Raw genomic sequence first — 23260 nt, 5'->3', positions numbered from 1 at the left:
AGAGATCCCAATTCTTTGTCCCCTCAGGCACAGCATCGTCTGTGCCACCAAGGGCTGTGAGCACACCTGCTGTGCTGAGGCTCTGGGGCCTCGTGGCCTCCTGGCACAGCCCCAGGAAGGCTGGGCACTGTCACCCCTTGTCCTACCCTCAGCATCACCCCCCTTGCCAGTGCCCCCAGCAGAGCCCTGAGCAAGGTGTGAGGGACAGGATGTGCCTTCCCCGGGCTGGTGGTCAGGGCTGGGCCTTTCTGCTGCCTCCAGCCAAGCCAGGCTTTGCTCAGCACCTGAGCTGCTGCCCAGAGCCTTTGCCTCCCTGCAGTTGTTGCCTCCAAGGATCTGCTGGGACAAGTCCCTGGGGAGCTTTGTCAGGAATGGCCCTTGGGGCCTCTTTAAACCTTTAGATGACCCCAGGTTTTTCAGAGTACTTTGGTTTTGCTTTTGATTTGGAGTCTCTGAGAGGTTTGTGCAATCAAGGCCTCCAATTATCAGCTGTAACAAGTCCCTTGAGATTCTTGATCAGTAACAACACTCAGTGGGGCTTGTTAATGCTTCAAGGTACTCAAAGCTTATTGAAGTATTTCTTTTTGACACCCAGTCTCTGAGAGGTTTGTGAAATCACGGCCTGCAATGATCTGCTTTAATTAGTCCCTTGAGAGGCTTTGTCAGTAACAGCCCAAGGTGAGGCTTGTTAATGCTTCAAAGGACTCAACATTTATTAAGATACTTTCCCTTTCCTTTTGAAACTGAGTCTATGAGAGGTTTGTTCAATCAAGGCTTCCAATTATCTCCTCCTACCAGTCAGTGAAGAGCCTGTATTGGGAATGGCCCTCAGTGGGACCCATTAGTGCTTTGAGATACTTTGTGATTTTCTTCTGACTTTGACATATGGAAAGGTTTGTGCAATCTCCTCTCAGGTCCTGAGGTTCAAGGGCTCGGCACCAAATGCACCATGGGGCTTGTTAAGATAAAGCAAGTCCTAACAGATCATGGCTCTTTCTGAGTTTGTCCTCTAATCAAGGAGAGTTAATTAAGTAATTTCCCTAATACAGTTTTGAAGAAAGATTTCAAAGACCTTTTAACAAATGTGCATTTCTATTTTAAATGATATGGATAATTACTTTTCTTTTTAGAGAAGAGGTGATTGCAGCATTCTCTGATTGGTGTTGACCAAGGTTCCCTCCTGAAAAGGTTTGGACTAATTGGAGAGCAATCCCTTGAGGTCTGACAGTGGGGACAACCTTGCTCCACACCTCCCCAGCCCCATCATGTCTCTCATCAGTCAGCTGGGACCTGCTTTGCTCTGAGAACTGGCTGGACACAGGCAAGAGGGATTTTTCCTCTATTTTTGCTGCAATCTGAAACTCATAAATTTCACCATTGAAAACAAACACACTCCTCGGACTTTCACCTCAAATCCCCCCAATTTTACCCCAAATCCCCAGGATTCCACTCAAAATCCCATAATTACCCTCAAAATCCCTTTAATTCCACCGAAAGATACCCTGATTTTCCCCTCATACCACAATGGTTCTACTCCAAGTTGCTTTAATTCCAACTCATATCTCTATAAACCCATCAAAGTCCTGCTGATTTTGCCCCAGATCTCCCGTGTCTTCCACCCAAACTTCTATTAATTCCACATAAAACTCCTCTCATTTACCCCCAAATCCACTTAATTTTCCTGAAGATCTCCATTATTTTTGCCCAGAGTTCCCTTAATTCCATCTATAACCTCCCCAATCCCATATATTTAACTAAAATTTACTTTAATTTCACCTAAAATTTCTCAATTCTCTTTATTTACACCTCAAATCTTCTTAACTACGTGCAAAAGTTCCTTATTTCTACCCAACATATCCCTAATTCCATCCCAAATCTCTGACCTCCACTCAAAAATACCTTGATCCCTCTTACAATCCCAAGTATTTCATCCCAAATCCTGAAGGTTCCACAGAAATCCCCTTAATTTCACATAAGGATTATTTAGTTCCATCCCAAATTCCTTTAATTCCACCCAAACTCTCCAAATTTCACCTCAAATCCACTGAATTCCACTCTGAATTCCCTCAATTCCACAGAAAATCCCTTACCCAACTCACCAGCCCCCCAAGTGCCCCCAAATCCCCCCCAACCCCCAAGTGTCCCTTTGGAGCCCCAAATTCTGGGGAAGGACCCATGGGAAGGGGGGGCTGGGGAGCTTTGGGGAGGTTGGGGTGGATTTGGGGGCCTAGAGGGCACTTGGGGGGCACTTGGGGGTCCCATTGGGATCTGAGGGGCATTTATAGGGCACTGAGAAAGAACTTGGGTGTCCGAGGGGACCCCTGGGGGGTCACTCGAGTGTCCAGGGATGGAATCTGGGGGTCCAAAGAGGATTTCAGGGGTCACTTTTAAGTCCTGGAGGAACTTTGGGGTCACTTGGGGGTCCAGGGAGATGATTTGTGGGTCCTGAGTGGGTATTGGGGGAGCACTTGGGGGTCCTGGGGCCCTTCTGGGGCAGTTTGGGGTTTGGGGGACACTTGGGGGTTGCAATGGGGGTGGGACCAACCCGATTGGGCGCGGGGGGGGGCGGGAGTTGTAGTCCCGCCTGTGATTGGCCAGAGCGGGCTGCGGTGCATCACGGGAAATGTAGTACGGGACAGGCTCAAAATGGCGCTGCTGGGAGAGATGAGCAGTGGCGGCGCGATAGGGAGGTTTGGAAGATAATTGGGAACATTTAGGAAATATTCGGGGACTCAGGGAGGGCTTTGGGGATCCCTCACGACCCACCCACCCCCCACAGACCCGCGGGACCCCCCCGGGGCCGTGTTGGCCGTGACGGTGAAGGAGCCGGGTAGGCCCCTCCCCCCACCCCGCGATCCGCTTCGGGACCCCCCAAAATCACCAAAAAAAATCCCTGAGATCCCCAAACCGCCCACCTGGGACCTCCCAAACTGCCTCGGCCCCCCAGGATGCCGCAAATCGCATTCTGAACGCTCTGGAGCATTTGAAACACTTCGCCCCCACCTAAACGCCTCAGAGACCCCCTAAACCCCCTCCTAGACCCCCCCAAACCTCTTTCAGAGCGTCTAAACTGCCCAGAACCCACCGAACTACCCTCAGGCTATCCTGTATTTCATCCCAGACCCCCCAAACCACCGCAGGACCCGCCAAAATCCCTTTCTGAAGCAACCAGACCTGCCAAATTCCCTCAACCTCCCCCCAGACCCCCACCCAGACCTCTCCAAACTGCCCCAAGACTCCCAGACTACCTCAAACCCCTCCTAAATTCTCTCCCGGTCTCTCCAAACTGCCCCAAGGCCCTCAAACTACTTCCAGAACTCCCCAAACTAGGCCAGGATCCCCCTAAACCCCCTCCCAGAACCCTCATACTGCTCCCAGATCCCCCAAAACCATCTCTGAGTCCCCCAAACCTTTCCCAGGACCCCCACACTGCTGTCAGACCCCCCCTGTACCACCCCAGGACCCCCCAAACCCTTCCCTGGCCCTCCAAAGTACTTCTGGACCTATAAACTGCCGTCAGACCCTCCAAAACAACTATAGGACCCCCCCTAAACTCTGTCCCAGGACCCTCAAACTGCCCCAAGAGCCCCCTAAAACACCTCAGGAGCCCCAAACTGGGATCTGGAAGTGACAGCTGAAACAGAGAGAACTGAAGCTGAGTGAGACACGTGGGCAGCCTGAAAAAAAAATGGAAAATGGGATTGATTTATTGTTTATTTCTAGAAGTTGAAAGGGGGAAATTGGGTATGATGCTCTTGAAAAAGGGAACGGTGTGAGTGAATGAGGAGTGACCTCAGTGTGGGGAACAAAGGGAGTCATCCCCAAAGGGGGCTTTCCTTGGGGAGCATGTCTGGATGCTGGAAAATCCTGGGATCCTCCCATCCCCCCAAATGGAGGTGCCTGGCACAGATCCCCTAAAACCCCAAACCATCAAGATTTGGCCAAAACCCCCTCCAAAATATGCAGATTAAGGCCAAAGAAATTCAAAGCACCAAAATTCACCTCCAAATTTGCTCTCTCTGGTCTCTCCTCTTTGGGGTTCTGGGGGTCCCCCCCTGTCCAGGCTGTTGGGGGTGCCTTGTGTTTTGGGGGCCCCTCTCTGGGGTTCTGCCTTTTCCAGGCTGCTGGAGATCCTGGGAATGCCAGGGGTCGCCCACTCTGTGATCTGACCCCTTTGGGGTTCTGGGATTCCCCCTCTCCAGGGTCCCAATTAGGAATGCCAAGGGTGCCAGAGGTCCCCTATGCCCTGACTCTCTACTCAGTGTGCTCGGTGATCCCCCTAGAATCCCAAAAAGGAGATCCCGGAAATGGGGCACCCTCAGGACCCCTGGCATCCTGGGGAAGGAGGGGGCCTATCCCCAAACTGGGGGACCCCAGAGAGGAGGGACACCAAGAAACCCAAAGTGGGGAGACCAGAGAGGAGGGTCCCCTTTGATTCCTGGGACCCCCGGCAGCCTGGAGAGGGCAGGGACCCCAGAGAGGGGGAACCCTCAATTGACGTGGGACCCCCAGTGGCCAAGACAGGGGAGACCCCCAGAACCCCAAAGTAAAGAGACCAGAGAGAGGAAACTCCCGAGAGGGGATTTTTTTTACTTAATCTTACTGTTTTTGAGGGGTTTAAGGGCACAGGATGCCTGGTGAATTCCAGAGATGGACTTGGGCAGGAGGATCACCCAACCTTATTTTTCCCCCCAAATCAGGATATCTCCTGCCCAAAGCTTGTCAGAATGGAGGAAAAGGCTGTGAGGAAGAGGAAGATGCCCCGGGACCCCCAGGCAGGTGAGGAGGAAGTCAGTGCCCCTTTGCCCCTCTCTTGTGCTGCATCTTCCAGCCCAGCATGGCCCCGGCTGCAGGACAACACCGCTGCCGACGCCGTCCTGCCGGGGCCGGGTTTGGGGGGATGTCCTTGGCCTTCCCTGTGGGCCGGAGGCAAATGCCCTGCCTGTCCTTGTTCCTTACTGCCCCAGGCCCCGAGCTGAGCACGGAGAGCACGGAGGACAAATCCCCCCAGCAAAATCTGCTGGCAGAGGCTGTTTTGAAGGGCTTCACAGACCAGGAAGTCACCGGGAAGGAAAATCCACGGAGATCTGCCAGGAGGAGAAGCTCCAAAACCAGCCCAGTGTGCTCAGAGGAGGAAAGAAGCAGCCAGGGCCAGGAAGGCAGCCAGACATTCAGCCAGAGCTCCAACCTGGTGGTGCAGCAGCATCTTCACACAAAGGAAAAGCGCTACAAGTGCTTGGAATGTGGGAAGAGCTTCAGCAGCAGCTCCGACCTGTTCCGCCACCAGCACATCCACACTGGGGAACGGCCCTACACCTGTGGGGAATGTGGGAAGAGCTTCAGATCCAGCTCCAACCTGATACAGCACAAGATGGTCCACACTGGGGAACGTCCCTACGAGTGTTCCCAGTGTGGGAAGAGGTTTCAGACCAGCTCAGCTCTCCTCCTGCATCAGCGCACACACACGGAGGAGAGGCCCTTCCGCTGCACCCACTGCGGGAAGAGCTTCAACCAGAAGGCCCACCTCATCACCCACCAGAGCATCCACAGTGGGGAGAGGCCATATGAGTGTGGGGAGTGTGGGAAGAGCTTCAAACGCAACTGCCACCTCATCTCCCACTTGCTTATCCACACAGGGGAGAGGCCTTACAAGTGCTTGGAGTGTGGGAAGAGCTTCATCCGGAGCACTCACTTGACTTTACACCAACGGACCCACCGGTAAGTGAAGCCCTACAAGTGCCCCGACTGCAGGACAAGCTTTATCTGCTGCTCTATCTCCATCATCCATTGGAGGACCCATGTTGGATGATCCACAGTGACTCATTTTGGGCACAGACCTTGTGACCCATGTTGGGTAAAGATTTGATGACCAACATTCTTGATGAGTCTTGTTTAGGACAGACGTGGTGACCCACGTTCCAGGTGATCCATGCTGGGCACAGCCCTGGTGACCTGTAGGTACAGAAAATTCAGGGGTGAGCAACCTATACAGACCCTGTGAGACTGGGGTAGCTATCAGCTGAGAAGCAGCAATGAGCACAGCTTCTGGTAGGTGATAGGGAGGAGGTTACTCCCAAGGGATTCACACAGTAGTTTCTCACAGGACTCTGCAGGTGCTTGAAGAGATCGAGGATGAGATAATATAAACATTGGGCTTGTGAGATATGGGTTATAACCAATTGGGATTTTCAGGTACATGGTGTGAGGTTCAATTTAGCCAATGGTATGTAGCTTTAGTTCCATATAAACTGTGTGTGGTGTGTAATAAATCTGCATTCACTTGATCATAATGATCTGTGTGTGGTGTCCATATCCTCTGCTGTTTATTTTTTGTTTACTCTAACTGGTGCCTGAATGACAGTGGATTCTCATAACAGATGAAGATTTTCCCTTGGATTGCTGCATCCCTGACTCCTGCACCCTGAAAACGAAGCAGTACAATGAGAGGAAGAAAAGCGGAGTTTTCCAACCAAAGAGACCGCTGCCCCGGCGGTCGGCAGGCCCACAGTGCCCCATGGAGTCTGGAGTTAAGGGGTGCACCTCAGAGTGATGACAAGTCATCTGGAAATCTCGCTCAAAAATTCAGGTGAGCGAGCAGTTGGGGAGGTGATGGGGGTGAGCTCTTCCAATGCATCTGTTCTGAGAAAGGGATTTGCCATAATTTTTGGGCTTTGAAGTATTTTTTAAAGTGGGCACAAAATAGAGACCTTTTCCCCGATGTTAATACAGTGTTTAAGTTGTTTACGTGGGAGGCCATGAGGAGAAGCCTCTGGTACAAGGGATTTGTTGCGGGAAATAAAACCGAAGGACTGCCGTGTTTTCTGTGCTGGCTGCAAACGGCTCCCGCTCCCACCGCCACCCTCCCTGATGGTTGCCGCCCTGTGGTCACCATTGCTGCGGCTCCAGCCCTGGTCTCTCTGCGGGCTGCTGTCCCGCCCCACCTCCTGCCGGGTGCCGCCACCATACAGCGGTGGTCTCGTCTCCCCAAGCACCATTCTCTGCTCGCCCCGGGCACGCCGTGAGTCCGGCTCCATTCGCTGTCAGAGCCACCGCCTCCTCCCCCCAGCCCTGGCCACCGCCGCCGCTTCCCCACTCCCGCTCTCCACCGGCTCGCCGCCTGCTCCGGCCATGCCATGGCTTCGGCTCCTGCTGCCTTGGGAATGCTGCTTCCTCCCCACCTCCCGCCCACCGTTGCTGTTTCTCGTAGACTTGGGAACACCGATTTTTGTCCCCCAACCCCCCTACAGCCGTGCAGGGGCTTCCAGAGTTGGCAATAGAAAGACAGACATCATAAAACGGGAAATGGGACACAAATCTGTACTTGCAAGGGACAATATAACCCTGAATGCAGCTGTTGGCCATCTCGCAGCACGTGGGCTTTGTCCTGTTCTGTCTTCAAGCTCCACATTTTCTCCTCAGCCTGCTAAAAAGCCGTAAGTTGCCGAAAATTGCTCTCAACTGTTTTGCTTTTTTTCTCATCTTTGGAGGCTGCAAAAGTTTGTTTCCAGCCATTTTCTACCCTGCCAATGCGAGAGAATTATTTCTGAGTAGTTTAGAAATGGCGATTTCCTGCTTTGAGTAGGGAGGGGTCAGCCTCCCCCGAGGCAGGGGTTGGGCTCCCTCGCATGACGTCACCGAGCTTCTTGCCATGTGCGTGAGTCTCACAACGACTGATGGTTATTGTAGTTTGGTCAGGTGGAGCTTTGCACGTCATCAAGTTTTTGCAAAGACTCCTTGGTAATGTAGTCCATTTGTAAAGGATTCTGGGTGTTGTAGTTCCAGCATACACCTAAGGGTCTCAAAGCCTGTCAGTTTAGCAAAAGCAGGCGGCTTGAATGGAATCACTTTAATGAACACCAGCCAAAGTCTGTCTTTGGCACAAGTGAAACACAGACACCTGTACCCTTCGGTCACAGACCTACAATGAATCATGCAAGGTCAGAATGCAACATCTTCCTCAAGAGATTACGAGAGCAACAAAGAAGCCTAGATGGAATCTCCTTTTGAACTTATTCCTTTGTTAACTTGGCTCTTGTTTAAAAGTTATAGAGTGTTGTAAGCTTTTAATAAGTTGGAGAAAAGTTCTATTTTTTTCTCCACAGGTTGAAATCAGAGATGGATGTAAACAGCTGTTTCCGCAGAACTTTTGAGTGACTGACTAAGTTTTTAATTTGATCCCTCAGATTCATATCCATAACACCAGATAGTAATTGATGTATTTCCATTTGATGGTATTAAGCATTTTCAAACAGCTCTTTGTAGGAGTACCAAAGTGAATTGACACAGATAATGTTTTTAGTTATATAGCATTGGATTGGTTAAGATTTGTTCTTTTAGATGCAGAAATGCATATTTACCACAAGTAACACTAGAATTATGAGAATTAGACATGTTATGATCTGTTTTTATGAATGTAGGACTTAATGCAACATAACCAGTTTATAGAAATAATGTTGTTTGGTGTTGTTTTATTTCTGATAAGGTTTTTAAGCTCTTTGGTGCACCAATGACAATGCCTGCAGGAAAGTTTGTTCATTTGTTAAGGAAATAATGACGTTAAGCAGATAGAACAATGTTTTTTCTTTTGTTAAGAAAATTAATTTGTTAAGCTAATAGAATAATGTTTGTCATTTCTTAAGCAAATAAGGATGTTCAGTTATTGCAATAATGTTTTTAATTTGTTAAGAGGTTAAGAAGTTAAGCAGAATAATGTTAAGAGTTAAAGTGTTAATTGAGTTGGCAGAGTAATGTTAATTTGGTAAAGGTTTAAATCATTAGAGTAAGGCTACATTTATAGCTGTGAGTGTACTGTTAACTGGTACTGATAGTAAATAGGGTTAAGCTTGCTACATTACAGAACAGAGCAGCAATTAAGTGTCTGTTCCTGGTTCAAAAATTAAAAAAGGGAGCGTGAACAGTGGAAAAAGAAAGAATAAGAAAAAAGAGAAAAAGAAAAAAATAAAGAAAGGGTTTATAGAAAAACTCCGGGAGAGAACAATAATGAAAATAAAAAGAGAAAAAGAAAATAGAAGTGAAAAAGTAAGTGATGAATGAATGATAGATGAAGTTAGATAAACAAATTGCTTTAAGGATGAACTATAGATAGATTTTTTTGTTCCTTTTGTGATTGTGACAATTGTGCTGCAGTTAACATCAGGTGCAGTAGCCTTCTGCTAAGGGCCCGTGCTGAAGTGCTGCTGCCAATCTTGTGGCACAATTAGAGACAATTGTCAGGTTGTGTGTGTGTGTGTCTGTGTGTGTGTGTGTGTGTGTGTGTGTGTGCCTCTGTGTGTGTGTGTGTCTGTGTGTGTGTGTCTGTGTGTGTGTGTGTGTGTGTCTGTGTGTGTGTGTGTCTGTGTCTCTGTGTCTCCGTGTGTGTGTCTGTGTGTCTGTGTGTGTCTGTGTGTGTGTCTGTGTGTGTGTGTGTGTGTGTCTCTGTGTGTGTGTCTCCTCTGACGTCTGCAATGACTGATGAATGCATCCTTAAGAACCAAAGAACTACCTGTAGAATGTAGATGCCTTGTCTTGCCACTGATGCAGACAGTATTAGTCGTGCATTACTGCAAAATAGAATTGCTTTTGATTGTCTTTGCTTTCAGCACAGCTTTTACCTCAAGGCTTTAGTTTTGCGGAATTTCATAGATGTAGTGCATGAATTTATCAGACCATTCTGTGTCCATTTATGCACATTTGAGACAGTTGAAGGACAAAATGAAAAAGCTGACTGTAACAACATCTGCTTTTGATGATTGGTTGAAAAAGTTGGGATTTAATGGTTGGTTGTTTGATGTTTTGAAAGAGGGCCTAACAATTGTTGTATTTTTTGTAGCTGCTTTGGTGTTCTTGCCTGGTATATTGCAATGTGTTGTTAATACAGTTCACAAGTCTGTGGAGCAGGCCTGGATCACTCAAAATAAAGAGAGGGGATATGTTGAGGGGGTTCTTTCAGAAAATGGGCTCATGAACGATCCAGCCTGCATCAACCCTGTGAGACTGAAGGCAGCTAAGAATAAACAGTCACAGCTGCTTGGAGGAGTTGGCAACTCCCCAGAGGTTTCTCATGGGACCGCCTCGACTTTCACACAGGATTCTGGAGGTGCACCTGAAAACATGGAGGATGAGACAATATAAACATTGGACTTGTGAGATATGGGTTATAACCAATTGGGATTTGCAGTTATATGGTGTGAGGTTCAATGTAGCCAATAGTACGTAGCTTTAGCTCCATATAAAGTGTGTAGTGTGTAATAAATGGGCATTCACTTGATCACAATGATCCAGTTCCTCTGTAGTTTATTTATTGTTTACTTTAATTCCCCACCCCAGGCCTTTCACAGCCCCCAGAACCAAACTTGCTCCCCAGGGGAGAGTGAGAGAATTGACCCAGCAGCTCCTCAGGCAGCTCAAGGGACAGGTCAGCCTTCCCAAAGCTGGGACCCACAGCAAAGTGTTTCTCTTTCCACCCTCATGGGCACACACAGCCTGCCCTGCTCTTCTCCTGGCACATCCCATCTCCCCACAGAGCCTTTCCCCAGGGGAACACGTCTGTGCTGGCCTGACCAGCCATTCCTGCAGCCCCTCACTGTGCTCCCCACAGCCCCCGAACTGGGGGTGCTCCTCTGCAGGGCACAGGGGCTGTGGTGCCCAGGGCCATGGGGGGGCTCTGCTGGGCTGTGCTGGTCAGGCTGTGAGGCAGAGCCAGCTGATGGTGGTCCCTGCCACTGACCCCCTGCCACACAAGCTCTTGTGTGGCCATGGAGGGTGCTCAGAAGGGCCCTGCCTTGTTCCAGTGCTGGGAGGTGGGTGTGGGGGCTACACTGGATCCAACGGTGGAATTTCTCTGAGGGTAAGACAGGTCACTTAGACTCCTTTCCCTGTACCTGCTGTGTCCCCTGGATCTGCAGAGCTCTTGTTTTTCAGTTTACACCCAGATATAGAATATAATCATGGAGTGACCCCACACTTGACAGGCCTGTGCTCACTGGGCTGAATTTCCTGCTGACTCCTTGGCACAAACTGTCCCTGCAGGTCCTTTAAGTTCTCCTGGCTGTTCCCAGGTCTCTTCAATCAAACATTCTCCTGCCATCATTCCTGTCACAAGCTACAGAGACCCAGGAATGTTAATCCCAGATCATTCTCCATCTGCTTGGGCTCTGGCCATCAACAAGCAAAAGCAGATCTAATTTTCTCGAAGGCCACACTGAACCCCTGATCTCATCACACTGAGCCCCTGGAGAACAAGCCAAAAAATGAGCCTCTTTAAGAGTCCATTCTCTGTGCATGTTCTTCAGAGTGACTTTAGAAGAAGACCTAAGCCTGCAGGCACTGTGCTGAGGAGATCCCTTTTCATGATGGAACTGCTGTTTGAGGCCAACTCTGCTACAAAAATGCCCATTGTCTGCTGGCAGTCACAGCACTCCCACTGAAGCAGAGCAAGCACAGGACCCAAAGAATTAACACAAAACAGTCTCTGAAGCCAGCCACAGGAAATATAGCTGGATAGAAACCAGGTTTGGGAGCTATCCAAAGGTGGTCTTGAGGTCCATCCAAACCAATACGAAATATGCAGGCAATAACATATAAGGGAGAAGCACAGCCCGAGCACAGGGCACGGTGACCTGCAGGAAGAGACAAGAAATTTCAAACACAGCATTTTGGCACGATCTATATTAAAATCAGCAAAATTCAGTAGAAGTTGAAAAGTTCACCGAGGATGAGGAGGTGAAATGAGACCCCTACCAGATGAGGTAACAGGAACTCCCACCATAATATTCCTCAAAACGACGACTCCACCCCTGACTCCGCCTGGACTCCGCCTGCTCTATATATTATAACCAAGTGTTGCAATAACATGAATATGCATGTAAAAATGATGTAATCTCTCACAGAAACTGTATAAATACTCTGGCTTCACACTGCTGACTTCGGAACTCTATTGTCCAACGAGAATCGGACGGTTCCCCAACGTTGCTTCAATAAATACCTTGCTGCTTAAAGATTAAAGCTCTGTCTCTAAGCAGTTTCTTTGTGCCCCTTTGGGCATCACCACACAGAAACAGCCCGACCAAACTGGCAGAGCACTCAGATCTTACACCAACATGGGGTCTTAGAAGGAGAGTGTAGAAGTGGAAAGGGAGGAACTCTAAAAAGTCCTGCTGGTCCCCAGCACTGCTGCTGTGCTGGACTCTTTCCCCTTCTCCTCTGCACATATGAAATTGCCCTGCAGCTTTATGAAGGTCCCACAGTTAGGATCACAGATGAACAAGAACAGTTCAGGATAATTTATTTTCTTTGAATATAAAGCGAGCACAATTCCTCAGAGATTCTGGGTCACACAGGAAAACAAAGAATGACAAAAGAAATTAATAAATAATTTATTGTGCACAACATCCTGACAAGAAGATCCAATTGACCATCACCAAAAACCTGAGAAGGCATGCTGGGCTTCTAAAATGAGTTACACTATGAATTCTATAGAGCAGAAAACAGACAGGTTATTGTTGCTGAAAAGCATCCAGTCATCATTTTCCTCAGGGCATCCTTGAGCTCCTGGTTCCTCAGGCTGTAGATGAGGGGGTTCAGTGCTGGAGGCACCACAGAGTACAGAACTGACAGTGTCAGATCTAGGGACGGGGAGGAGATGGAGGGAGGCTTCAAGTAAGAAAACATGGAAGTGCTGATAAATACGGAGACCACAGCCAGGTGAGGGAGGCACGTGGAAAAGGCTTTGTGCCGTCCCTGCTCTGAGGGGATCCTCAGCACAGCCCTGAAGATCTGCACATAGGAGAAAACTATGAAAACAAAACAACCAAAAGCTAAACAGGCACTAACCACAATGATTCCAAGTTCTCTGAGGTAGTAGTGTGAGCAGGAGAGCTTGAGGATCTGAGGCAGATCACAGAAGAACTGGCTCAGGGCATTGCCCTGGCACAGGGGCAGGGAAAATGTATTGGCTGTGTGCAGCAGAGCATTGAGAAACGCAGTGGCCCAGGCAGCTGCTGCCATGTGGGCACAAGCTCTGCTGCCCAGGAGGGTCCCGTAGTGCAGGGGTTTGCAGATGGCAACGTAGCGGTCGTAGCACATGATGGTGAGGAGGGAAATCTCTGTCACGATGAAGAACAAAAAGAAAAAGACCTGTGCAGCACATCCCATGTAGGAGATGGTTGTGGTGTCCCAGAGGGAGTTGTGAATGGCTTTGGGGACAGTGGTGCAGATGCAGCCCACGTCTGTGAGGGACAGGTTGAGCAGGAAGAAGTGCATGGGGGTGTGCAGGTGGTGGTCGCAGGCTACGGCGCTGATGATGAGGCCGTTGCCCAGGAGGGCAGCCAGGGAGATGCCCAGGAAGAGCCACAAGTGCAGGAGCTGCAGCTGCCGCGTGTCTGCGAATGGCAGGAGGAGGAACTGGCTGATGGAGCTGCTGTTGGTCATCTGCTGTTTCTTAGAAGACGGTCTGTTCCGAAAAGGAAAACACAGGGATTAATTAAGCCTAAAGCTCTCTGACAAAACCAGTCTGTTTTTATCCAAAATCAATGTGTCAAATGTTACCAAATGTTCTGCCAAGGGGTCAATCTGCTGACATGGAAATTTTTTATTACAGCTCTGACATTCAAAAGGGACATTCAGATGTAACCCACCTTGAATGCAAAAGTTCCATCTCTGCACTCATGACTTAGAAGAGACAATGGATGAAGGTTCTTTTCCACTGGAGGAGCCCTCATTTTCATGGCCCAGCACACAGTGCCCAGCAGAGCTGCAGGGAAGAGCCCCCAGAGTGACCTGAATGCCCCCTCCCCCAGGGGTGCCTTGGGGGCACTTTCCCCCACTCCCTGCCCAGGGCTCTGCTGCCTGGAGCTGTCCCTGCCAGCAGCTGCTTCCCTGTGGCCAGGGCTGGGCCCTGGCAGTGCTCCCAGAGCCCATCCCAGCCCTGCGTGCTCAGCTCTGCCCTGCAGAGCCCTCCCAGCACAGGACACTGCCCAGGGGCAGCTCTGGCTGGGCAGGCTCTGATGACAATTTCAGAAATCGCTGAGGAGGTTAGAAAAGGGACACTGATGCTGCCTGTAAGACACCATGTGCTGATTTGTTATACTGCCTGGTTTGTTCACCTCTGAATGTGGGAGAACTAGAATTGCAGTGTCTCTCCTTAAATGAGAAATTAATTTCTACTTTTCATTGGCCATGAAATAAACAAAAGCACAAGGCTGAAAGAGCAGCATGATTCCCTCTGAGGCTGCCTCTGCCTTCCTGAGCTGGTTGAAAGTCTCCTCTGAAATCTCCTGTTGTACTTTGAAGCTGCAAGCAGCCCTGATTCAGGGAGCAGCATACTGAGGTAGGGACCCAACCCTCCAAGTCGTTGCTCCTTCCCCACAGCCCTTCTCCCCAGCCCTGTGAGCAGCTCCCCAGGCTGGCTGAGAGCTGACACTGGCACGCATCAGAGTCCCTGCCCCAGCACAGCACCCTGAGCTGCAGGACCCTGCTCTGCCCCACAGCCCTAGGCACCCCTGGCTGCACACCCCGGCTCCACAGCTATTCCAAAGTGTCCCCGAACAGCCCCCTCCTCACACATCCCATCAGCTGGGGCTGTGGCAGCTTTAGGAGATGTCTCCAGAAGCTGTCCTGCATTGCCCTGCACCCACAGACTCACCGTGTCCAGCACTGCAGAGATTTCTCCTGCATGAGCTCTCAGTCATCCTCCCAATGCTGAGCCCCTTTAAGCTCTGTCTGTGCCCTGCTGGTGTCCCTGAGCTGCCCTGGCAGTGCCCTGAGCCCTGCTGGGCTGTGCACAGGAGCTGCTCCTGGGCAGAGCTGTCTCTCTGCAGTGCTGCCCGCTTGCCAGGAGCTCCCTGTGTGCCAGGAGCCCGGCCCAGCTCAGCAGCACAGCAACAGCCCAGGGCATTTAATGGCCCTCTGGGGGTTTGTGTTGTTTACATTAAACTCAGTCCATCAGAGTAACTTCAAACAACTTCTCAAGAAGTCAAAGCACTGAAGTTTCTTGTAGTGCTAATGGGTCCCACTGAGGAACAGGACTGAGAAAGTGACCCCAGATTCCAGTTAGAGCAGAAACTGGAGGCAGTGATGACAGTTATGGACAAGCAAGTCAAAGATGTCTCTCATAATGAGTTAATCCGGCTGTGTTTCAGAATTCAAAGGTCCTAGCCCTCACCTCCAGCCCCTGAGAAGGGAGATCCATTCCCTCCCTTTTGGTCAGGGCTCTTCCTGGGGCACTGGGATGTGGGATGTGCAATGCCAAGGGCAGGAGGATGGGATGGCACCTCCCAGGCGTCTGAGCATGGACAAGGAGGCAATGAGGCCCCAGGGCTGCAAGGCTCACTTGTCTCCTCATGCCATCAGGGGCACACACAGCAGCCATGGCCAAAGGCCTACACAAGTTGGCTCTCTTGGGGCCTTTCAGCCTCTGCACATCCCTGTCTACTCTCCAGCCCAGGCTGTCCTACGGTGTCCATGCCCTGCCCCTTTCCCTGCAGGCTGTCGGCATCCCCCGGCTGCCCCACCTCGCTGGCCCCTTCCTGCACTGACATCTCTCCCTCCTCCCTGGCTCTGCCTTGGCACACAAAGCCTCGGGCTCATCCTGACTCCTACTTGGTGACACTTTGTATCAGAGCACTTGTCTTGGAGTGAAATTCCTTTCTGCACAAGTCCAGTCTGGACCTCCAAGGTGCCATTGGTGACATTATTTCTTTCTCATTCTGTTTGTAACTACAAAAATAAAAGCTCCAGCACCTCTGACACCACCACTGTGACACTGTGGAACCTCGTGGAATCACGGGGTCACTGTGGAATCTCATGGATTTCAGGGACCTTTGTCTCAGTGCAGGGCCTTGAGTAGCACAAGGGACCAGTCTGACGCTGTGGAACCTCATGGAATTGTGACACTGCAGAGTCTTATTGAAACAATGGGATCATTGTAACTCTTCAACCTCATGGAATTAAGGGCTCATTTTGACTCTCCGCAGTGATGGAACAAAAGGGACACTCGGACACTTCAGAACCCCTTGGAATCAATAGGTCATTTTGGTGCTCTGGGACCTCATGGAACTGAAGGGAACCTGGGACACTGCAGAACCTCATGGAATGAAGGGATCACTGTGACATTGCAGGGCCTCATAGAACCAAAGGAATCCTAGGACAGTGTGGAAGCTCATGGTGTCACAGAGGTAATAGAAGTTTTAGACAGAGTTTATTAGAGAAGATGTCTCATTGAGCTGTTGGGACAGAAAGGACCCCTTGCTTTCTAAACTCCTTCTCAGAGAGGAGCCTGGGGGTGACTGAATCCAATCTCAGCCTCAGAGTTACTGTGCAATTTAAATTTCAGGAATTATAGAGGTGTGATTGAATCACTTTTTTCCACAGGTTTTAATGATGGCCAATCAGATACATAAAATGAGTTATTTGTTATGAGAAATGAACAGAGAAAAGAACAGACAAGTGAATAGATGAAAGATCTTAATCATTTACTTAAATATTCAGTACACTGTGGAAAAGCTAAAAACCTCCTAGTAGAGTCTATTATAGCATAAAATAGTGCAGTGCACTGGGTCAAAACAGTTATTTTAAAACAGTTGTGGTGAAGCCAGCAAGGAAACTATCATTAAGCAGAGATTGATGTAACTCTCACACAACTAAAGAGGGCAGATCTCTCTCCTTCCCTTAACTCCTGGGCAGTGACCATGAAGAGCCGTCCCTGCTTCATGGGAGAAGCTCCACATGCTTCAAGACAGTCTGTGGACGGATCTGCCATATGAAAGTTGGACAAAGCTTTTAGAGTTATACAGAGAGGGATTGCTAGTCATGAATTTCCATTCCAGTGAGCAGCTTATCTGTCAGATCCTGTTCCAAAAAGCAGGATGTGCATTTGCAGTTTGGTGAACCAGGCTGGTTTTAGCAGAATTCATCACACACACAGCCCCTTGGTGCCAGCAGTAACTCAGCCCTGAGAGCCTGCATTGTTTGCATTCTCTGAGTGGATTCTGGGCCTGATCAGGGCAGAACATCCTGCCATGGTCCATAAGGCTCTGCAGTGCCACAATGGCCCCTTGATGCCATGAAGTTCCAGAATGTCCTGGGGTTCATTTGATTCCAGGAGTCCTCACAAGTCACAAAGGCCCCTTGGTTCCATGAGGTTCCACAGTGCCCCAGGATCCCTTTGGCTCCATAAGGCTCTTCCCAAGTCACTATGGCCCATTGTTTCCATGAGGTTCCAGTCTCCCAGGGTTCCTTTGGTTCCATTAATCCCTGCAGTGTCACAATGGCCTTTGATTCCATGAGTCTCCACAGTGCCCCAGAGTCCCTTTGGCTCCATGATGCCCTGCAGTGTCACAAAGCCCCTGCATTCCATCAGGCTCCTCAGTGTAACAACAGCCCCTTGTTCCATAAGGTTCTGAAATGTCTCAGTGTTCCCTGGGTTCCCTGAGGCCCTGCAGTGTCACAATGCCCCCTCATATCCAAGAGGTTCCACAGTGTCCCTGTGTTCATTTGGTTTGATGAGGCCTCAGGTGTCACAGTGGGCTCTTCATTCCATGAGGTTCCAAAATATTCCAGGGTTCCTTTGGTTCCATGAGGCCCTGAAGTGTCACAATGGCCCCTTGATTTCAGGAGGTTCCAAAATATCTCAGGGTTCCTTTGGTTCCCACATGTCACAATTGCCCCATGGCTCCATGAGGATCCACAGTGTCCCAGGTTTACTTGGGTTCCAAAAGCCCTGGAGTGTCACAATGACTTCTTGATTCCATGAGCTTCCACAGTCTCCCTGGATTCCTTTGTTCCCATGAGGCCCTAAGGTGTCTCAATGTCCCCTTTGGTTCCAGGAGGTTCTGTGGTGTCACAGTGTCCCTTTGGTTCCAGGAGGTTCTGTGGTGTCACAATGTCCCCTTTGGTTCCAGGAGGTTCCACACTGTCCTTGCTGGAACACACCTGGTTGGATGTTGCCCCACCTGCAGAGCTGCCTCCAGCTCTGGGGTCCCAGCACAGCAAGGACATGGAGCTCTTGGAGTGAGTCCAGAGGAGACCACCAAGATTATAAGAGTGATAAAGCAGCTCTGCCATGAGGGAAGGCTGAGAGAATTGGGATCTTTCAGCCTGGAGAAGGGAAGGCCTTGGGGTTACCTAATTGTGGCCTTCCAGGACCTGAAGGCAGCCAAGAAGAAAGATGCAGAGAGAGTATTTACAAGGGCACGAAGTGACAGGACAAGGGGGAAATGGCTTCAGACTGATAGAGGGAAGGGTTAGATGAGATATTGGTAAGAAATTCTTCATGGTGAGGGTGGTGAGGTCGTGGCCAAGGTTGCTCAGAGAAGTTCTGGCTGCTCCATCCTTGGAAGTTGTTCAAGGCCAAGCAGAATGTGGCTCTGAGCAACCTGGTCTAGTGAAAGTTGTTTCTGCCCCGAGGTTGGAACGAGATGCTCTTTAAGGTCCCTCATGACCCAAAGCATTCTGTGATTCTGTGGCTGGTGGGTGATGTGGTGGTCAGGGCTGTCTTGGGCACAGAGACCATGAAATAATGGGGATTTCCATTGTGGGTGAAGGAAGGAGGGGCACCAGCAGAACTGACACCTTGGACTGACCGCTGACAGACTTTGGCCAGACTGCAGGTGTTTTAGGAAGGAAATCTCAAAGCTCCAGGAGCTGTGCCCACGTGGCCTGAGACAAGCCAGGGGCAAAAATTATGGCCTGGTTAAACAGAGAACATGGGCTAAAACTCAAAAGGAAAAGAAGAGTGTGTCAGCTCTGGAAAGAGGAGCAAAAATCTTGGGGGAACTACAAGGATATGATGAAGTTATGGAGGGGGAAAACGTGAAGGGCCAAAGACCCAGCTGGAACTGAATTTGGCCACTGCAGTTAAAGACAGCAAAAAATGTGTCTCTGAATCCATGGGCAGCAAAAGGAGGGCTCAGGAGAGTCTCCATCCTTTGCTGGATGCAGAGGCAGCGCAGGGTCAGGGCAGGAGGGAATTAATGCCTTCCATGCCTTGGTGTTTAACACCAAAACTTAGTTGTGTTTTGGATACCCAATTCCAGGGTTAGAAGTTGGTGATAAGAGTCTGAGTGAAGCCCCTGCAAACCAGGAGGAAAATGTGAGTGACCTACTGTACCAGTGAGACCAACACAAGTCCCTGGGCCCAGATGGGATGCACCTGAGGGTACTGTGGGAGCTGGAGAAAGAGCTGGCCAAGCCACTCTCACTCATTGCCCAGCAGTCCTGGTGAACTGGAGAATCCCAGCTGACTGGAAATCAGCAACTGTGATGCCCATTTATAGACAGGGCCAGAAGGACCTGAACAACTCCAGACCTGTCAGCCCGACCTCAGTACCAGGGAAGTCCATGGAGCAGATCATCCTGAGTGCCATCACATGGCATGTGAAGGAACCCAAGGAATAAGGGTCAGTCACTGTGGGTTTGGGAAAAGCAGATTCTGCATGACCAAACTGACCCCCTTCTATTACAAAATGACCCACTCAGAAGATGAGGGAAAGGCTGTGGATGTGTCTCTCTGGAATTCCGTACAGCCTTTGGCACCACCTCCCACAGCATCTCCTGCAGAAACTGGCTGGCATGGCTGGGATGAGGGAACTGTTTGCTGGGTGAAAAACTGGGTGATGGCCCAGAGATTGGTGGGGAATGGAACTAAATCCAGGTGGGGCTCGTCACCAGTGGGGTTCCCCAGGGCTCAGTGTTGGGGCTGGTCCTTTTTAACACCATTATTGAGGATCTGGACAAGGGGATGGAGTGCACCCTCAGTAAATTTGTGGCCAAGACAAAGGTGGATTTAACTGTGGATCTGCTGGAGGGCAGGAAGGTTCTGCAGAGGGATTTGGACAGGCTGGATCAATAAAACCCAGTGTCAGGTCCTGCCCTTGGGTCCCAACAACCCCATGGAATGCTCCAGGCTGTGGGCAGAGTGTCTTGAGAGCTGCTCATCAGGAAGGGACTTGGGATGTCTGTTTGAGAGCAGCAGAATATGAGCCAGAGAGTGCCCATGTGGGCAAGAAGCCCAATGGCATCCTGACCTGTATGGAAAATAGTGGGGCCAGCAGGACCGGGACAGAGATTGTCCATCTGCACTGGTCACTGGTGAGGTCCCACCTCAAGTCCTGTCCAATTCTGGGCCCCTCACTGCAAAAAGGACATTGAGGGCCTGGAGCGTGTCCAGTGAAGGGAGTGGAGCTTGGGAAGAGCCTGGAAAGAATGTGTCATGAGGAATGGCTAAAGGAACTGGTGTTCTGGAGTCTGGAGGAGAAGACACCCAGAGACGGTGTCATTCCTCTCTACAAAGACCCAAAAGGAGGTTTTAGTGGGGTGGGATTTGTTCTGTGCTATCAAGGCTGTCGTGACCAGATGAGAGGAAACGGCTCTTAATTGCGTCAGTTGAGGTTTAGATTAGATATTAAATTTTTTTTTCACTGAGTGTATAGGCATTTGAATAAGTAGCTCAGTGAAGTGGTGGTGTCTCTGGAAGTGTTCACATGGCATCTGGATTAGCACCTTGGGAAGTGGTTTAGGGGTGATTATGGTGGTTTTTCATTCAAAGTTGGAGAAGAGGATCTTGAAGGTCTATTCCAACCATGATGGTTCTGTGATTCTGTGACCTGTCATCACTGTTTCCAGGTTTGTGCTTTTACAAGAAACTGGAAAAGTTTTCTGAGTTTTATTCCTCAGTGGGACCCATTAGCACTGCAAGCAACTTTACAGTTTGAATCTGACTTTGCTTTCTCAAGAGGTTCCTGTAACTTTCCTCAGGGTCTGATGTTCAGGGACTGAGCACCAAACCCCCCAGAGGGCCATTAAATGCCCTGGGCTGTTGCTGTGCTGCTGAGCTGGGCCGGGCTCCTGGCACACAGGGAGCTCCTGGCAAGCGGGCAGCGCTGCAGAGAGACAGCTCTGCCCAGGAGCAGCTCCTGTGCACAGCCCAGCAGGGCTCAGGGCACTGCCTGCACACACTGAGGGCACAGCAGAGAAGGGACAGAGATGAAAGGCAGCCTGGGCTGGGAGGGGACTGAGCTCTCACTACAGGAGAAACCTCCACAGTATTTGAAAGAAGAATTCTCTGGCTAAGGAAAGTTAATCTTCTCTTCCTGCAAGGAACTCTTAACACTGGCACATCCCACAGCATCCAGGATCTTTCAGAAGGACTCCCACAGTTCCTCTAGCAGAGAGGATGAGGCCATAAATCAGAGCAAGGCAGAACCTCAGGCATTAAAGGTAGACAAGGGAAGTGAGAAAGAGGGTAAAGGGATTCTGGGGTTGGAGGACAGGTCAGAGCTCATCAGGAGAGAAACCTTCACTGTCCTTTGCCAGGCTGCAGAGCAATGCAGGTGAGTTCCAGAGATGTCTCTTAAAGCTGCCAAAAGCCACGCTGACAGGATCTGTCAGGATGGCTCTCCTGGATTTCCTGGTGTGGAGCATCAGAGGCAGAGGGCAAGAAGGTTCCCTTATCCCAGGGATGGTTGTTGGTTGTGAGGGTGGGGGTGCAGCCAGGGATGGCCAGGGCTGTCCTGCAGAGCAGGGTCCTGCAGCCCAGGGCTCTGTGTGCTGGGGCAGGGGCTCTGCTGCCTGTCAGGGACAGCTCAGCCTGGTCAAGGAGCTCCCCGTGGCCCTGCAGGGAGAAAGTGTGGGTGGAAGGCGTGACCCTCTCCTGGCAGGGCAGGGATGAGCAGGGCAGGGGTGAGCAGGGCAGGGCAGGGTCCTTCAGCTGCAATGGCTCTGGGCTTCTCTCAGCTTCAGTTCTACCTCCTGCCATGTCCAAGGGCACTTCTCAGGAAGCACATCCACTCAGAACACCTTCCCCTTCCCAGCCACCTCAGCTTGTCTGGGATCTGCTCTCCAGCACCTGCACATGCAGAGCTGCCCCTGGGCAGTGGGGTGGGCATGGGCTGTGTGAGCACTGGAGGGAGCTGAGCTGGGCACAGGGAGGTGGCTGCTGGCAGGAACAGCTCCTCCCAGCACAGACAGGCAGGGTGGGAGAGGGAGCTGCTGCCACAGATGCTGGGGAGGGGCATGTGGGCACCTCCCTGCTGGCCCTGTGGCACAGACACCTTCCCCTGACCAACTCCTCCCTGGGCTCCTTTCCCAGCCTAAGCAGAGCCTGTGCCCTCAGGCCCGTGGGGGCTCAGGTGTGCATTGCCCTGCAGCAGCCAGAGCCCAGGGAAGGATGTGGCCTGTGCTGCTCTTGTTCTCACAATTGGACTTCTGAGCCCATATGGGGGATTGAGAGCGGTAGGTTCAGTTCCTGTCCGGACACAAACCGTTTGGGTCCTGCTGTGAGGAAGTGTCTGTGGGAGCAAGGTGCCCAAGTCCCCTCCAGGCAACTTGAAGACATTCAGCTGCTTCCCTTGGTGTCCTTCAGGGCTGCAGGGTGCCCTCCAGAGGGGCACAGCTCTCCCATAGGGTCTCTGTTCTGTATAAGATCCCATGGAGAGGACACCTCAGGGCTAAATCCATGGAAGTGCTGTGGGCAGCTGTACTTGGGCAGCTGAACTGATCCCTCTTTGTCTCAGTTGGGGAGGATAAAGATGGGGCACCCTGAGGAAAGCTGAGAAGTCCCTTTGAACCTGAATTTCTCTGATCACAGTTGTGACTTGTTTCTTTTTTAAGGGGACTCCTCTGTGTGATCCTCCTCCAGGCCAAGCTGCCAGCACAGGTCAGCTGAGAACAGGACTGATGACCAGAGCAGCTCTCTTGCAATTGCAGTGAGAGACCATTCCTTTGCCTCTCAGGACTGACAAGATTTCACTTGTAGCACATTAGAAATTCCAGAGTTTTCAGCCATCCAATCCCACTCCTGGCAAGTTGAACTGAAACCAATTAAAAGACACCAAATTTCCTCAGCTCTGTTCCACAGTTGGGCAGGCTGTGACCAGCAATGCTGGGAACACTTTGAAACATCAGAAGTGCATTTAATTTGAAGTAACCCCATGTTCTCAGATGCCTCTTACTGCACAGCAAGAATGAATCCTCAGGAGCCCAGTACAGGATCCCTGCTCTCAATGTCCCCATGAGCCAGAAAAACCACGATTCAGGGGAGATGGGTGCAAAAAGCTCTTCCTTAAAAGAGAGACCCTGAATGTCAAATACATTTTGCTAATATGGTCTGCCCTAACTCAGTCCTGTCTTTTCCTCCTCAATAGATAACCATATCCAGAGGCAGCAAATGTTCAACAGCAGCTCCATCAGCCAGTTCCTCCTCCTGCCATTGGCAGACACGCGGCAGCTGCAGCTCCTGCACTTGTGGCTCTTCCTGGGCATCTCC

The 23260-nt window shown here is 50.5% G+C and overlaps 2 protein-coding genes across 2 annotated transcripts in view; one reads left to right on the top strand and one right to left on the bottom strand.

The window, feature by feature from the left end:
• The window catches only part of LOC139673827 (zinc finger protein 16-like), a 76944-nt gene extending 70970 nt beyond the window's left edge, over positions 1 to 5974 (top strand). The window contains 1 exon segment of the mRNA XM_071559648.1: positions 5208 to 5974. Coding sequence (XP_071415749.1) covers positions 5208 to 5722 — 515 coding nt within the window. The 3' untranslated portion in view covers positions 5723 to 5974.
• A 6497-nt stretch (positions 5975 to 12471) lies between these two features.
• LOC139673908 (olfactory receptor 14J1-like) lies at positions 12472 to 13443 on the bottom strand. The gene has a single exon (XM_071559842.1). The coding sequence runs from the start codon at positions 13426 to 13428 to the stop codon at positions 12472 to 12474; it is 957 nt and encodes a 318-aa protein (XP_071415943.1). The 5' UTR covers positions 13429 to 13443.
• Positions 13444 to 23260: the final 9817 nt, after the last annotated feature.

This window comes from Pithys albifrons, chromosome 7, assembly GCF_047495875.1.
Source record: "Pithys albifrons albifrons isolate INPA30051 chromosome 7, PitAlb_v1, whole genome shotgun sequence".
NCBI classification, from domain to species: domain Eukaryota; kingdom Metazoa; phylum Chordata; class Aves; order Passeriformes; family Thamnophilidae; genus Pithys; species Pithys albifrons.
Note: the sequence above shows the minus strand (reverse complement) of the source record. Positions and strands in the feature narration are given on the sequence as shown.

Excerpts from the sequence above, each read along its gene's own strand:
- LOC139673908 (XM_071559842.1), bottom strand. The coding sequence starts at position 13,428 with ATGACCAACAGCAGCTCCATCAGCCAGTTCCTCCTCCTGCCATTCGCA.